This window comes from Cydia strobilella, chromosome 21 (assembly GCF_947568885.1).
Source record: "Cydia strobilella chromosome 21, ilCydStro3.1, whole genome shotgun sequence".
NCBI classification, from domain to species: domain Eukaryota; kingdom Metazoa; phylum Arthropoda; class Insecta; order Lepidoptera; family Tortricidae; genus Cydia; species Cydia strobilella.
The window spans coordinates 525199-539991 of record NC_086061.1 but is presented as its reverse complement, the minus strand read 5'-3'; the positions used below and the strand labels follow the sequence as shown (position 1 = coordinate 539991).

Genomic DNA, 14793 nt, shown 5'->3' with positions numbered 1-14793 from the left:
GAGGACTTGGAACAATTGGAGAGTTAATACTAAGGGAGAGCCAGGGACGTCACGACCACAGGAACACTCGGGGAATGACAGATTAGAAACGATGGATATGAAAGAAGAGTAATGAATTGCTACCGTTGTAATCGAGGCGGCCATTGAGCCGCGGATTGTCGGGAACCAAACCCAAAATCAAGGCAATATAGTAATGTAGTAGATGATGGACTAATGTCTTTAAACATTTCAGGTATACAAGAATGCAACATTGTTAATGACCTTAAACAACAGTGGGTGCTTGATTCCGGGTGCACGTCCCATCTGTGCAATGAAGTTTACTTATTTGTAGATACACTTAAAAAATACAGTGGTAAACTGAAATAGGCTACTAACACGAGCACGGAGTTTTCAAGGTAAGGGCTGAGTTAGACTATCGGCATTGACAGAGAGCTCAGCACAACCTATCAAATTTAAAAACACCTTGTATGTGCCAGATTTGAGAACTAACTTGATGTCGGCGGCAAAAGTTACGGATAATGGCTATGATGTATACTTCACACGTAATATGGCCAAGGTATTAGACAAGTGGCAACGTTAGGCTGATTGCGAACCGAAGAGGTAACTTATATTGCCTTCAAGAATGTGAATCTCCGAACGCAGTCGCGGATTGCAAGATAGATACCGACTTTGGCATGAACGCTTAGGACATCTTAATGCCAAAGATGTTACTAAATTGTTACAGAAAACTGGTCATGAGGTGAGTCAAAGCTTGATTGTGATATTTGTGCAAGAGGTATGTTGTCTGTATTACCGTTTTCTGAATCTAGCGGTCCATGTGATGAGAGACTGCACATTGTTTATTCTGACATAGTAGGTCCATAGAGTAACTTATACTAGAGCGGTACTGTCGTAGTAAATTTTGTAACCCCAGTAAATTCACTGCCATCTGTCGACACACTTTAAAACTAAAATTGAAGATTTGTAAAAATACGATAAAATGTATTTAAATATAGATAAATGTTTTTTTTTATTTGCATTAATTAGTTTGAAGATTTTGACCCATGTTCTTTCACTGATATGCGTTAAAATTGTTAAATAACAAACGAAACCGTCAACGTCATCTATACGACTGTAGGCCAAAACTAGTAGCGCCCTCTGAACGAGAATCAAATTTTCTTGATTTTCGAGGCACGTTTTTTCCTTAGACTGTATCCATCTATTACGGAGTTATATCTATCTTTGGTAGGTCCCATGAGATGTGAAGCAAAATCTGGTGCTAAATATTTTATCACTTTCATCGCGCCAAGTTTTTCACTTCGCCGAATTATCTCGGAATGGTGTTGTTGCTATTTTACTGAGTCTAATTAAATTAATTATTATTGACCGTAGCGTCAACGAAGGACTCCGTTTTGACACGGGTAAACTGCTTTCGTAGGTATGTCCGGATGTTCCCCTTTACAGGTCGCAATTCTCAAGCGATTCCCGTGAAACTTTGTGAGCATATTCAGTAGTTAGATTGAATTTTTCTGTCGTTACGTTTAATGGAAAATGTTTAAAATGGTAGAAATTGGCATAAAGGTCTTAAGTGGCACTAGTGTTTGACACTAATAGTAGTGTCTATGGTACTTAAGACCATTGTGAGCACGCTGTGATAATGACTCAACGAAGTAAGTATTTTCTGTTTTTACATTTTTTAAGCTGATGAATCTTATTATTAATGTATGACTCAGCACAATGAACAATTGATTGTACTAACTTATACATAGATAGCATCATTAGATGGTCAACGATCAACATTCTTTTCTTTTTCAGGCGTCTTATAACTTGGAGTTTAGGAATGAAAAGCGGTACAAAAAAGGAAATTATAAATAATACCCTTTTAAAAGATTTTAAACATTCATTATTACAATCATATTTACAGTATTATAAATATTCTCATATCAAACTATTCATTATATTTTAATAACCTATTTAATAGTAGGTAAGTACAGTAAAGTATATAACTAGTTAAATAAAATAAGTATAGCTTTATACAACCTTATACATACATTTCAATTGTAATCAATTATAGGTAATGAAATAATTGGGTTTCGTAGTAAATTATCTTACGTCAAATGCATTCTTAATAATAAAAATACAACAATCTTAATTAAATATTATAGTCTATTTAGTGTCTAATAGATGAGCTTCCTTATTATCATTTGATATTTACCAGTCGCTTTTCGGTGAAGGAAAACATCGTGAGGAAACCGGACTGATCCTAACAAGGCTTAGTTCCCCCTCTGGGTTGGAAGGTCAGATGGCAGTCGCTTTCGTAAAAACTAGTGCCTACGTCAATTCTTAGGATTAGTTGTCAAGCGGACCCCAGGCTCCCAGGAGCCGTGGTAAAATGCCGGGATAACGCGAGGAAGAAGAAGAAGAAGATGAGCTTCCAGGGCAGTTGATTTTTAATGAACTAATAAAACGGTTTTTTTTTCTAATAATAATAAAAAAATATTTAGTATGATAATGAAGTTTTATTGTCAAATATACCGTATTTTCTTTTCACAGTAGGTAATTATGGTGCTTGAGATCATTAAGAAGATATTTTCTTTAACATGCAAGTAATTAGTCAGGAATTTAGTGAAAATTACCTTTTATTTACATTCTCCTGAATAAAAGGTTTATTAGTTTTTAGGGTTCCGTACCCAGAGGGTGAAAATGGGACCCTATTACTAAGACTCCACTGTCCGTCTGTCCGTCTGTCTGTCTGTCTGTCTGTCTGTCTGTCACCCGGCTGTATCTTATGAACCGTGATAACTAGATAAATAACAAATTACGTGATTTTTTTGCCGTTTTTTGCGTAATGGTACGGAACCCTTCGTGTACGAGTCCGACTCGCACTTGGCCGGTTTTTCCGGTCTAATTTACACACTATTGACCTGTCTTATTTGTCTGTCTTGTCTGTGTTGTTTGTTGTTGTTTGTCTGTTGTGTGTTGTCTTGTGTGTCTTGTTGTGTCTGTTGACTTTAAGGCCAAACCAAACGAAAGTTTAAACTTCAAACTTACGTATGGAACCTTAGTTTGAAAGCCACACGTCTTACCAATGGACTATTAAATTAAATTAAAATTAAATATTAGAGCTCCTTCACCGGAAGTAAGTACTGATTTAAAATTACTACACTATACTAGAGACAGACGTTAAAATTAATTCAAATAAAGTACAAAGTCAGGAACTAAGTATGATCAAATTTCTAGTTAAGAGTAATTCCAGACTTGATCTAAACATTTCATGTCTGATCTACAAAATACTTACTTATCAGTACTCGTGGCGCAAAATAATAAGTGATTGTGATGTTCCTAATAACTATTAAGAGGATAAAATTTATGGTAATTTTTCCATACAAACGTTCTCGACATTTTCCTCTCTGGATTTTAGCCCTAGCCCTAGATGAATATTTTTTTATGTGAGTTTAATATTACCAGTATCTCTGTCTGTACGTTTTCCTTTTTTTATAAGAACTAGGTTACTTCAAACAGCACTAAAACCGGCCGAATAAATGCGCCGTAAACAGACGCCTAGCATACAAAATCGACAATAATAAACGCAAAAACAAAACGGTCAGACACCGATATTTTTTTTCTCATTCGTTCCGAAAATTTCGTTACGATTGGTTGTTATAGAGGAGGAGAATGTCGAGAACGAAACCTCGATTTTAGAGATTTTTACGCAGGATTTTTCGCCTTAGCTGCAGTTGTCCTTATCGCACTAATTTTAGGAGCCGTCCTCGTCGCGACGGAGATATTTACCTATAATTTTCAAATCTAAGAAGGGGTTGAGCTGACATATCCTCTTAACAAGGTCAGCAATCGAGTATTTTACCAGAGGTTTAACCCGCGTTTTGTTGAACGTGAAATGATAAAGATCTTTTTAATAAACAAATTACATCCTTCTACGAATATCCGTTTGTCAATTCACAGACGAGCTGTCTCTGTGTGAGAGACTGCATCTCGATGGACGGCTTAGATTTGGCTGTGAAGGTGACGGTCGTGGAGTGCTCATGCACGGAGCCAGTGGAGCAGCAGAACGCGCGCTTGAACTCATGGCGGAACTTTTCTGAAACAAGAAATTAAAAAAAATATCAATGGTGGAACAAACAATTGATGCCAGGCTTTTACTCTGTCTCCGTTATCTCTTTCATACGTTTGACAAGGGTTGCGTTTATCTAATTAAACCTTTTACGATTCAGATTGATTTTTCAGGCTTGTCGACCTTTGTCAGGGCACCTACATATATATGTCCCTTCCATCTAAGCCATCCGTTATTTTATGCACGTAGTCGGTACCAGAGCTATCACGACTGGGGTTCAAACGATCTTAAAATTCACGTCACTCGGGAATGTTTGCACGCTCACATCTTTATATTGTGTTGATTAGTGATGGTACGGGTGTGTAATCTGAATTCAGCCAGAATTAAATTTATCCGGATCTAGATTCGACAGGTGTACCGTACAATTTATAGCCAGAAGGAGTCACGTAGATAACTATTTGTTAAGAGTTTGTTCGTTCTCCAATTACGGCTATGGAACCCTACACCTAAGCAAGCATCGATATCATATTATTATTGCAAAAACGAGATAACTGCACCAACCTCTGATAAAACGGTCTATAACGGTTGTTCTTCCTCAAATGTATGACCAAAAATGTTAGATCTGGACGCAAGCTACTATAAAATTCGTTTACATTTCGTACTCGTAAAAATAATGGCACTATTATGCGGGTAAAATACTTTATTCTTGAATACGCGGCCCTAACTGAAACTGAAGGTCTTCATTACATTATATGGCTTACTCTTATTTTATTATGTCTGGGTCTAATCTAACGAGACATGTTTTCTTCTGCGCTATCTTCAACGTCTGTTTTTATCTTGGACGCTAATTTATTAGTATTCTAAAATCCTTCGAGATTACATGAAATGTTTTTTTTTTCACATTAAAATAAATTGATGGGCGAACAAGCTTGACAATTATTAAATAAAATCGGCAAAGAGCATGTCGGGCCATGCTCAGTGTAGGGATACGTAGTTATCTTTCGTCAGAATGTGGTCAGAATAGGTTAAACGGAGGCTATTAGTAAGGATCATGTAAAGTCAGCTGCAGAGATAGTTGACCCCCTCAGACAGACAAACGGACGGATAGACGTCAGTTTGTCTATCTGTCACTAGGCTGTGTCTCATGAACCATGATATCTATACAGTTGAATTCATAAATGATGTATTTCTGTTGCCGCTATAACAACCAATATTGAAAAGTACGGAACCCTCAGTCCGGTTTTTTTTAATACACCTTCCGCCTTTTTCGACGGCCTGTCAATTTGTGATTAATAAAAAACCGGACAAGTGCGAGTCAGACTCGCCCACCGAGGGTCCCGTACTTTTTAGTATTTGTTGTTATAGCGGCAACAGAAATACATTATCTATGAAAATTTCAACTGTCTAGCTATCACGGTTCATGAGATACAGCCTGGTGATAGAGAAACGGACAGACGGACACCGGAGTCTTATAAATAGGGTCCCGTTTTTTTACTTTTGGGTACGAAACCCTAAAAAAGATTTTAAAAACGTTGACACTTCAATTTTCATCTGTCTGCCAAGTCTAGTCGGATATCTCTAAAAATATCCACACAGAAAATTACAATGAATAATATTTCTTAATAATGGAAGAGATTTCACTCAAAGTGATTAGTACATATTTTACAAAGAAATAAAATTTAAATTGAGCTAGAATAACAAACGAGGCCGCCACAAAGACATGAAAAAAGGTCGATCCAGGTGAACAAGCTTGGCATCTATTCATTAGATTCTTTGCTTTTTTAGGGTTCCGTACCCAAAGAGTAAAAACGGGACCCTATTACTAAGACTCCTCTGTCGGTCTGTCCATCTGTCTGTCACCAAGCTGTATCTCATCAACCGTAATAGCTAGAAAGTTGAAATTTTCACAGATAATGTATTTCTGTTGCCACTATAACAACAAATACTAAAAAGTACGGAACCCTCTGTGGGCGAGTCCGACTCGCACTTGTCCGGTTTTCTTTATTATGTTTTACGTTCTTTATTGACAATTAATGCCCTTTGCTTTACTGATGCCGAAGCAATTTGTAAAATCCCTCGTAATCGCCCAAAACAGTTTTCGTTACATCAAAGGCTCTAGGAAACAAAAAAAGTTTATCTGCTTCGGCTATATTCGTAAAGAACTCCTTAGTTTTTTTTTATCAATAAAAATTGTATCCTTTGTCATCCGAGACTAAACGAATCGGCATCTTATTCACCGAATTCTACTTGGTATTTTTAAACTACAATGACTGGCATACTATATCTGTGCACAATAGACTGCTAGAACAAGTAATTAAATTTAAAAAATAAAATAAATCCGACAGTGAATGGGCAGCGACAGCTGTAACGAACAATTTACCTAAACTAAATAGTTTTTTTAATCCCTACAAAATGATATCCCAATATTGCGCCTGATTACCGCCATGTTGTTTTTTCTTATTTTTATGTATACATTTTATGTAGTGACACTCGGTGAATCAAAAAAAAACTATTGATGTAAGAATCATCAAAATCAACCCACGCGTTTGGCCTATAGAGAGCCACAAAGGAACATACATACATACATATAATATATCATCATCATCATATCAGCCCTTTATCGCCCACTGCTGAGCATAGGCCTCTCTTCCAGTACGCGACTTGGCCCGGGCAAAATGAGCTAATCTCATCCAGAAGTGACCCGCAATCTTCCGGATGACGTCCACCCAACGAGCCAACGGACGCCAGGGGCTTCTTTCATCGAAATCGGCCACCATTCCGTTAACATTTTAGTCCACCTGCCATCACTCTGCCTAGCAACATGTTCCGCCCAACTCCATTTTAGTTTGGTAATGGCGAAACCAACGTATATAATATATATAGACTGATAAGCACATTGCCCCTCCGTTGCGTTGTCGGGTAAAAATGATTATTTCCTCTAACATAATATGAACTAGATCAATTACATTTCCATAAGACTTACCACTCATGAAATTATAAATGACGGGGTTGATGGCTGAATTCACGTAGCACATTATATGTGAGACTAGCGCCAGTGACGAAATGATATCGTTGTTGTTGACGCGATCGAGTACGCCAGTATATCTGAAAGAAAGAAAAATCTGTATAAAATTTAAATTTTAATACCGTACTTTAATTGGCGGCTGTGCTTTACGCCTTCAAAGTATTGGAATCATGAAAACAAAACTTTTACGTTTGAAGGTGTCTTCAAAAATTAGCTCGATGGTAGGTATACTTGACATAATATACGTTGCACCGATATCTCAAACAACTTGTATGGCAAAGTTTCGTATCGATAGTTATGACTGTTGGAAGTAGGATGAAATTGATTAGCAAGTTTTTTTATTTTTATAACACTTTTATCGAACAAGCGAGTGAAGCGCATGTTCTTACATTCAATTCGGAACAAACTTTTCAGTCAGTATCACGTCCGTGCATTTCGAAGTTTTTAGTTGTTGGCAATTTGTTCCGCGATAGCTTATATAAAGTTTTTCTGATTTTTTTAAACTTGGTATTAAGTTCTTTATAAATAAGGAAGGTGGTGATAAAAAATATATCTAGTGTAATTTTATTGCGTCAATAAATGCAAATATATACGAATTGGATCGCTGTGAAACAGAATAAGTACCTAGATATTTCTCGCATTGGCTTCACAGGAATAAATCGCATATAAACTAACGGAAACATCTTGTTTACAACATAAACATTATTCGGAGATCAAGGAACATCGCGGGCAATATTGTATTATGATAATGAAGAGATTCGGATACGAGTTGTCTGTTTACGTACAAATTTAGCGATGAAGTGACAAAGTTCGACTTAATTTGAAATTTGGATGTTGATACAAGTTGGAAATAGGTGGTACTATTTTAAGAAGCATTGATTTTTAAATGTTAGCCCGCGTTAGGCTTTCAATTCTACTGAATTCATAATGAGTACATTATGATGGTCACGTTTTTATCGTCTGTCATCACGGCTGTTACGTTTAACGCCGCGGGCACCCATTGAGCCATTGGCTGCTGTCACTGTATATTATGACCCCAGGATCGAAACAATATGCTTATGAGTAGGAATGCTAAATAGAACAATTTTTTTCCACACTAGCCGTTATTTGTCGATTAAACGACTGCCAATGAGATCGAAATCAACTTCGTAAGAAATACGGCGCGCGGGGCCCCTGCGCAGTGTTCATAGGATCATAACAGCAGTGTTCTTAGGGATATTCGTACAATATTATGCAACTGTTGTTTTTTTTTTTAAGTCTGACTTCTAAATACCAATATTTAGTTTGATTTTATCTCCAATTTTAGGTGTTTGCCGCTGTCATAAAACAAATTGGGTGCAACGATACATAAATAGGTCTTAAAATTCTCGGGCCTTTCTTTACAAAACTCAACTTCGTTTCGTTTTGTAACTTCGGTCCTTAAAAAGAACCCTTATTATATACCTGTTGTACAAATAACTATTGGCATCCTCCATTTAAGGTCCATAATTAGACTGTTACGCTCATAATCTTTCTTTTCGCTTTATCGTAGTCAAATAATAATGACCTTATAGCCCGGAGTTTCCGGCATTCATCTTTCATTGAAGTCAGACCCGGTGTTTAGTTCGCAATGTTAAAAAAATAACTAGACGCGGCGTACGACATACGAAGGCGGCGCATGGCGTCCAGACGTTGACGTCGACGCAACGTTAACCGGTGACATTTTGAAATTATGGACGGTATAGAAAGGACGACAATCTCTTATGGCAGAACTATTGCAAAAGTGACCAGCTTTCAGCTGTAAATAATAGTTCCTAATCTCTCCGGTGGCGCTAGTTAGACTCTGGGACATGAGTATAACATGAACCTTGCAAATAACCCGACCAAATTACGTATGTTGTTTTTGGTAGTATTTCGGTGTATGGTGGCGCCGCCTAATTACTGTTTTTTGATGGACACTTTTCATACATAGAGATTTGGCTCCTTTATATAGTCTTCATGTTTTAAATTGAAGAAACATCTCTTTTGACTTGACGTTATACGCCGTCGACGCCGTGAACGGAAAAGTGCAGCCATCATATCCTCACTGGAGATTAACTCACTCGAACCAAACTGCCCAATTGAATGAAGTTTATCTAACGTAATATATCGTGTAAATGTCAACAACCAAATATCGGAATTAATCGTACTGTTGGCACAGTCATGTCAACACAAAGTGTTTGTTGAATGATTATCGTCGCCTAGGAGGTTGTAACCAAACGGAGCCGCCACGTCTGTAATTTACTGTACAAAAAAGTCTGTCAATTTTTGCGGGGGAGGGGAACGTCAAATGTATACGTAACGTCAAAATAGCCATGTCAGATAAACGTCAGTCCATACATTGTGTATGACGATTGGCCGACTATTTTCGACAGAGGGGAATGCCTGTAATGTTAATGGCTACTCCGTTTGGTTATATCCTTAGTTTATCCTATGTTATATCCTCCTAGATCGTCGCTGTGCCAAAAATGTGACTTAAAATAGGTACTTCCTATTATGTGGTTTGCTCGAGCGCAGCCCTACGGTCGGTGTCGATAGTCACATTACGATTGGCGCGTCCCGAACTGTCAGACGAGCATCGCCCGTCATTATGACGTCGGAGTGTGATTTACCTAAGCTATGCCTGGTTTCCGTGGTTTTATGTATTAAATCCTTTATGTAATGATGTATGGTGTTTTCTCCTTTGACAGTAGGTGCATTCAATTGATCTATCTTTTTGGTGAACCGCGAGTTTTCAGTTCGGGGCGAACTACTAGTTTATTACTAAATTAAACTTTGCGGCATAAATCTATTGTAAAGCAAAATTATCTCTGAAATTGGAATTAGTTCCAACGAAATACAAAATTTTAATTACGTTAGCTAATAAACTACAGATTTCAATATAGGTACATATACCTAAGTACGAGTGCTTATTATAATTATTAATTATATTCTATTCTATTATACAATAATCCTATTGTTTTAACCAAATATTATGTTTCCAAGATATCGTTTAACAACCTATTGAGGTCCGTTATCCCGGATCCCGTCTCTTTTATAACATGTGAAAGTACTGTATAAGTACTCATACGTATTGATCGGACTAAATGATTTTGCGTAGGCTGCTGTTAAATTAAAAACATTTTGTGAATGGATCTAATAAGAAGTAAATTAAGAAGAATTTAAGTAAAAAATTATATCCGGTTGGATATTAAATTTGTGGTTACGCAGCTTAATTATTAGAAAATTTGACACACTTTAATATTTCTTTAACAGATTCGGTGACATCTCATAATATTTATAATTGGATGTCTATGCATGTACGATATATACTTTTTAATACAGTTGCTTAAAAAGTGCTACTTTACGTAGCTGTTTAGAGTGCGGAAAGTTGTTTTTCGCGAACTAGTGCTTTTTACTTTTCTATTTTTTTTAAATTTATACTTGTTCTAATTATTGACTACTTATTGATGAGTATTAATATTAGTTTCCTTTAAACGACGTAATCAACATAAAAACCTACTATTAATGTAAGAATATGAAAATATACATATTTTATAATTTAATTACTTACCTCATCATCATTATAACACGTTTATGTTTTAATATTGAACATTGAAAAATCGTTCTTAATAAGTTGTCTGAATGGAACGGAATAGCTGCCGAAACGCCTGTCAAAGAAGAGGCGTTTTTTTCTTACTTTTACTACCTACTAAGAGGTGTTTTAAGTTTCCAGTTTTTATTCCTTACTTGTTGTTTTTATAATTTTTTCGCAACTGTATTAAAAAACGTCGTTCGATACACGTGCGGAAATGTCATTCTTCACTCGTCCCGAGTCTTGCCTTGCCTTGATATCTCGGTACTCGTGAAGTAATGACATACTTTCCGCACTAGATCGAAATGTACAATATCACTAATATAGATAGGGTCAGGTGGGGTAAATATAAAACCGGTAAAAATAAGACTAAGATTTTAACACTCAAAAACTTATTCTATTTCATTCCTATTCCATTTAGAAGGAAGTCTACACACAAGGCTTCTAGTTACTAACTTAGTATTGTAAACAAACATACCAGCGTGCGTAGCCAACATAACGCAACTGTCAGCGTAGCAGAGTGATACAGAGAGATGACTACGATAGACTACGGAGCGTTAACGATTGGCACGGTTGATTCGCGCCCCTGTGTTCAGACACCAACATTTTCATTTTTAGGGTTTCGTACCTCGAAAGGAAAAAACGGAACCCTTATAGGATCACTTTGTTGTCCGTCCGTCTGTCTGTCTGTCAAGACCCTTTTTCTCAGGAACGCGTTTAGGTATCAAGCTGGAATTTATATCAAATGCTCAGGTCTACTGTCCCGTGGCGCTGTGAAAAAATCAGACTTCTAAGCCAACGCAATCAAAAGATACAACCGTTTATGCCGCAAGTTTTCGACACTCGCAAGGGAATCGAAACCTACAAGGTACTTCCCGTGAACTCAGAATCTTGAAATTTGGTACGAAGCAACATCTTATAGCGCAAATAAAGGAAAAATTGCGAAAACCGTAAATTTTTAGTTACATCATATAATAAAAATATTTTTTGTACGGAACCCTCGGTGCGCGAGTCCGACTTGCACTTGTCCGGTTTTTATTGTTTATTTATTACAGTGCAAGCTTTCAGTATTACACCAATTTACTTGCACCCTAGAAGAATAGATATTATAAATATCAGGAAAATTACAAAAAAAACATGCAAACAGATAAAATGTCAAGAAAGATAAAATTTACAAATTCAGTCAATTACAATATTTAGAATTTAGAAAGATAAGAATTTAGAATATTTAGAAAGTGTCTAGCAGTATTGCATAAGTATGCTAAACTATTAGCGTACATGTCGGAATCTGTGTACTAAGCGAGCATTGAATGTAGACTCCCCGTTTAACTAAGTACCTGCACGGCTCTCTATGAAAAGTGTCACAGTAGCAATTTTATGATATCCAGCACTGGATTGAAATTAAATTCCATTACTACTTATTAGGGTATGTTAATTTTTGGTACACTCATCAGTCCAAAAATGGCTTGTGACATTATATGCGTGAGGTGTCAATTTCCAGAGTATTGTCGGTTTTAACGCCCCTTTGTGGTTCAGAAATAAAAACATTAATGTCGTTGTCCCCAATTCTTATTTGTTAGTAGAGATATTATAAAATATGGTAATAGGGCTCCCCAATCCGATTGAAACGTAGATACAAGATCATCTTAAGGCCGCAATCTATTCAAATGGCAACAATTATGTAAATCCGTTCAAAGAAATCTCTGTCACTAGGTGTTTTTTTAGGTATTTTCTCGTAAATCATGTTTTTTTTTGATTCCACATTTTTCCTGTTTTTTATTCGGCCTAAAAGGTTTATTAGACGTTGATATATCGATAAACTATTTATGGAATGTGAGGTTGCCAGTGCCCTTTACTTGAACTTCGCTTGACACGCTGCCGCGTGTAATTGTGCTTTACCAATTTGACAATAAATGAAAAAGGTTATAGCTACACCTAGGTAATCAATCCTCCTGGACTTTATCTTCAGTTGGTCTCGTAAAAATTCAGGATCGGGGTAATCTCGTCATCATATATTTTGATCATCATACTACTGGTGGAAATAACAGTGTTCGTCATAGAGTTCAACCGTGACTGTTTTGCCGCGAATGAAATGTTGAATGTTGAAAGATTACCTGAGCAGGGACAGCGTGTGCACGGGCAGATAGCAGATGGCGAACATGACCACCACCGCGACCAGCATCTTGGCCACTTTACGACGCGACCGGCGTTTGTCTGTAACAGAGAATACAATATTTGTTTTCACATCACCTATTCGAAAAAGGGCTTTCTCTTCCTTGCTAGGAGGGATCGAAGTGGCACTTTTCTTCCCTGCTAGGAGGGATCAAAGTGCCACTTTTCTGTTCTAGGACACAATTTTTATATTTTTTGCATACTATTTTTTTAGGTTAAATAATGTTTAGAAACATAATAAATTCCTTATAGGTGATATGAAAAGCAGTATGTGTCTCATGGTAGCAAAATTATTTCCACGTTGGGCGTTAACAATTGAATCCCTCACTATGCTCTGGATTCAATGTACGCCCACGCCGTAAATATGTCATTTTGCTACCTTGTGACACAATCTACTATTAATCGTACATATATATAACTAGTTGCTCTGTGAGCTGTAGACCTCGCGAGCATAGCTTAAAGCTGAAAAAATACACAGTTTTTATTAAGAAATATAAAATTATTATTAAGAAATATTAAATGACAAAAAAATCCAAGAATCTGTTTGAGAATTGCGACCTGTAGAGGAGAACATCCAGACATACGAAAGCAAAATGCCCGATTCAAAACGTAGACCTTCGCTACGCTTCGTTCAATTATACATTGAAGAAAAAAACTATCTAGAAGATTAAAGAAGGCTCTTAATGGACCTCTTCTATATAAAAGTAAATACAATGAACACTTGCAATCAAGATACTTAAATTAACTGTCGCGTAACACTTTTAGGAAAAACATTGGACTGCTTTTGTAACTGGAAGTCATATTGATAATTTGCGCATAAGACTCGATCGTTTTGTGTATGCCTTATATCGGTTACGGAATGTAGACTCAGAAGAAGCAGCTCTCTCTGCATATCACGGTTATGTGGCATCAATACTCCGGTACGGACTCATTCTCTGGGGAAACTCGACGGATGCTGAATTTTTTTTCTAAATACAAAAAAATGCATCCGCACTTTATGTGGAGCCGATTTCTTAGACCACTGTAAGCCACTTTACCAATCCAAACGTATACTGCCACTTCCATGTGTATATGTGTTTGAAATGTGTATCTTTGTAAATAAAAATATAGAGCTGTTTGATGTAAGGGTCACTAACTCTGAAAGAGGGACACATAGGATTAAGTTAAACTTACCGAAAACCAATCTAGCATTATCACGACAAAATTCGTACTGTATGGCTATTAAGATATTTATTATTCCCTCTGATACATTTAAAGAAATGCCTTTTAATATTTTAAGAAGAAGTTATTTAATTGAACATTGTTATTATTCTGTCGATGAATTTATAAACAAATGTAAATTGTAATATTAAATTTATTACCTACTCGAATATCATTGTTATATAATATATAATTGTACTAATTATTCATTAATTTTATATACCTTAAATCTAACTGGATAATTATGTATATAATTGCATGAATTGCATGAAATTATAAATTAGAATCGTAGTCTGTAAATTTAGGTTTATAATATCTTGTACATAGTCAATTTAGTTAGTATAAAACAATATTGTTACGCCAGTCATGGCAAAACAGGGTACGTCCAAAAAACAAAAATGAAACACCTGTATATAAATATACGCTTGTTTGATACAAATAAACATTCATTCATTTCATTAAAATTCATTAATTCATTCTGCTTAAGTAAACAATCAGTGTAACAACAAAGCGGTCAAGCGGGAAAACACCTACGCCTACAAACCTTGTTTTTTTTTCAAGTTCTAAGTAATTAAGTAAATATTCTTTATTGTGCACTTCATGGGGGATGCCGCTGAAAGTTCACTTATTGATGATGGTGCACTCTTAGATTCCAGACAATGAAATGAAAAAGACAGCATCTTTTGCCTATTTATCTAGAAAAGGAGGTAAAACCACCCACTTTTCTAGTAGCATTTCGTTTTTGTAAGGGTC

The 14793-nt window shown here is 36.3% G+C and overlaps 1 protein-coding gene across 1 annotated transcript in view; it reads right to left on the bottom strand.

Annotated features, from left to right (window-relative positions):
* Positions 1 to 3858: 3858 nt before the first annotated feature.
* The window catches only part of LOC134751234 (orexin receptor type 2-like), a 38048-nt gene continuing 27113 nt past the window's right edge, over positions 3859 to 14793 (bottom strand). Inside the window, exons 5-7 of the mRNA XM_063686617.1 lie at positions 12783 to 12882; positions 7035 to 7156; positions 3859 to 4078 (exon numbers count right to left, since the gene is read on the bottom strand). Coding sequence (XP_063542687.1) covers positions 3915 to 4078; positions 7035 to 7156; positions 12783 to 12882 — 386 coding nt within the window. The 3' untranslated portion in view covers positions 3859 to 3914. The remainder of the gene's footprint in view (positions 4079 to 7034; positions 7157 to 12782; positions 12883 to 14793) is intronic.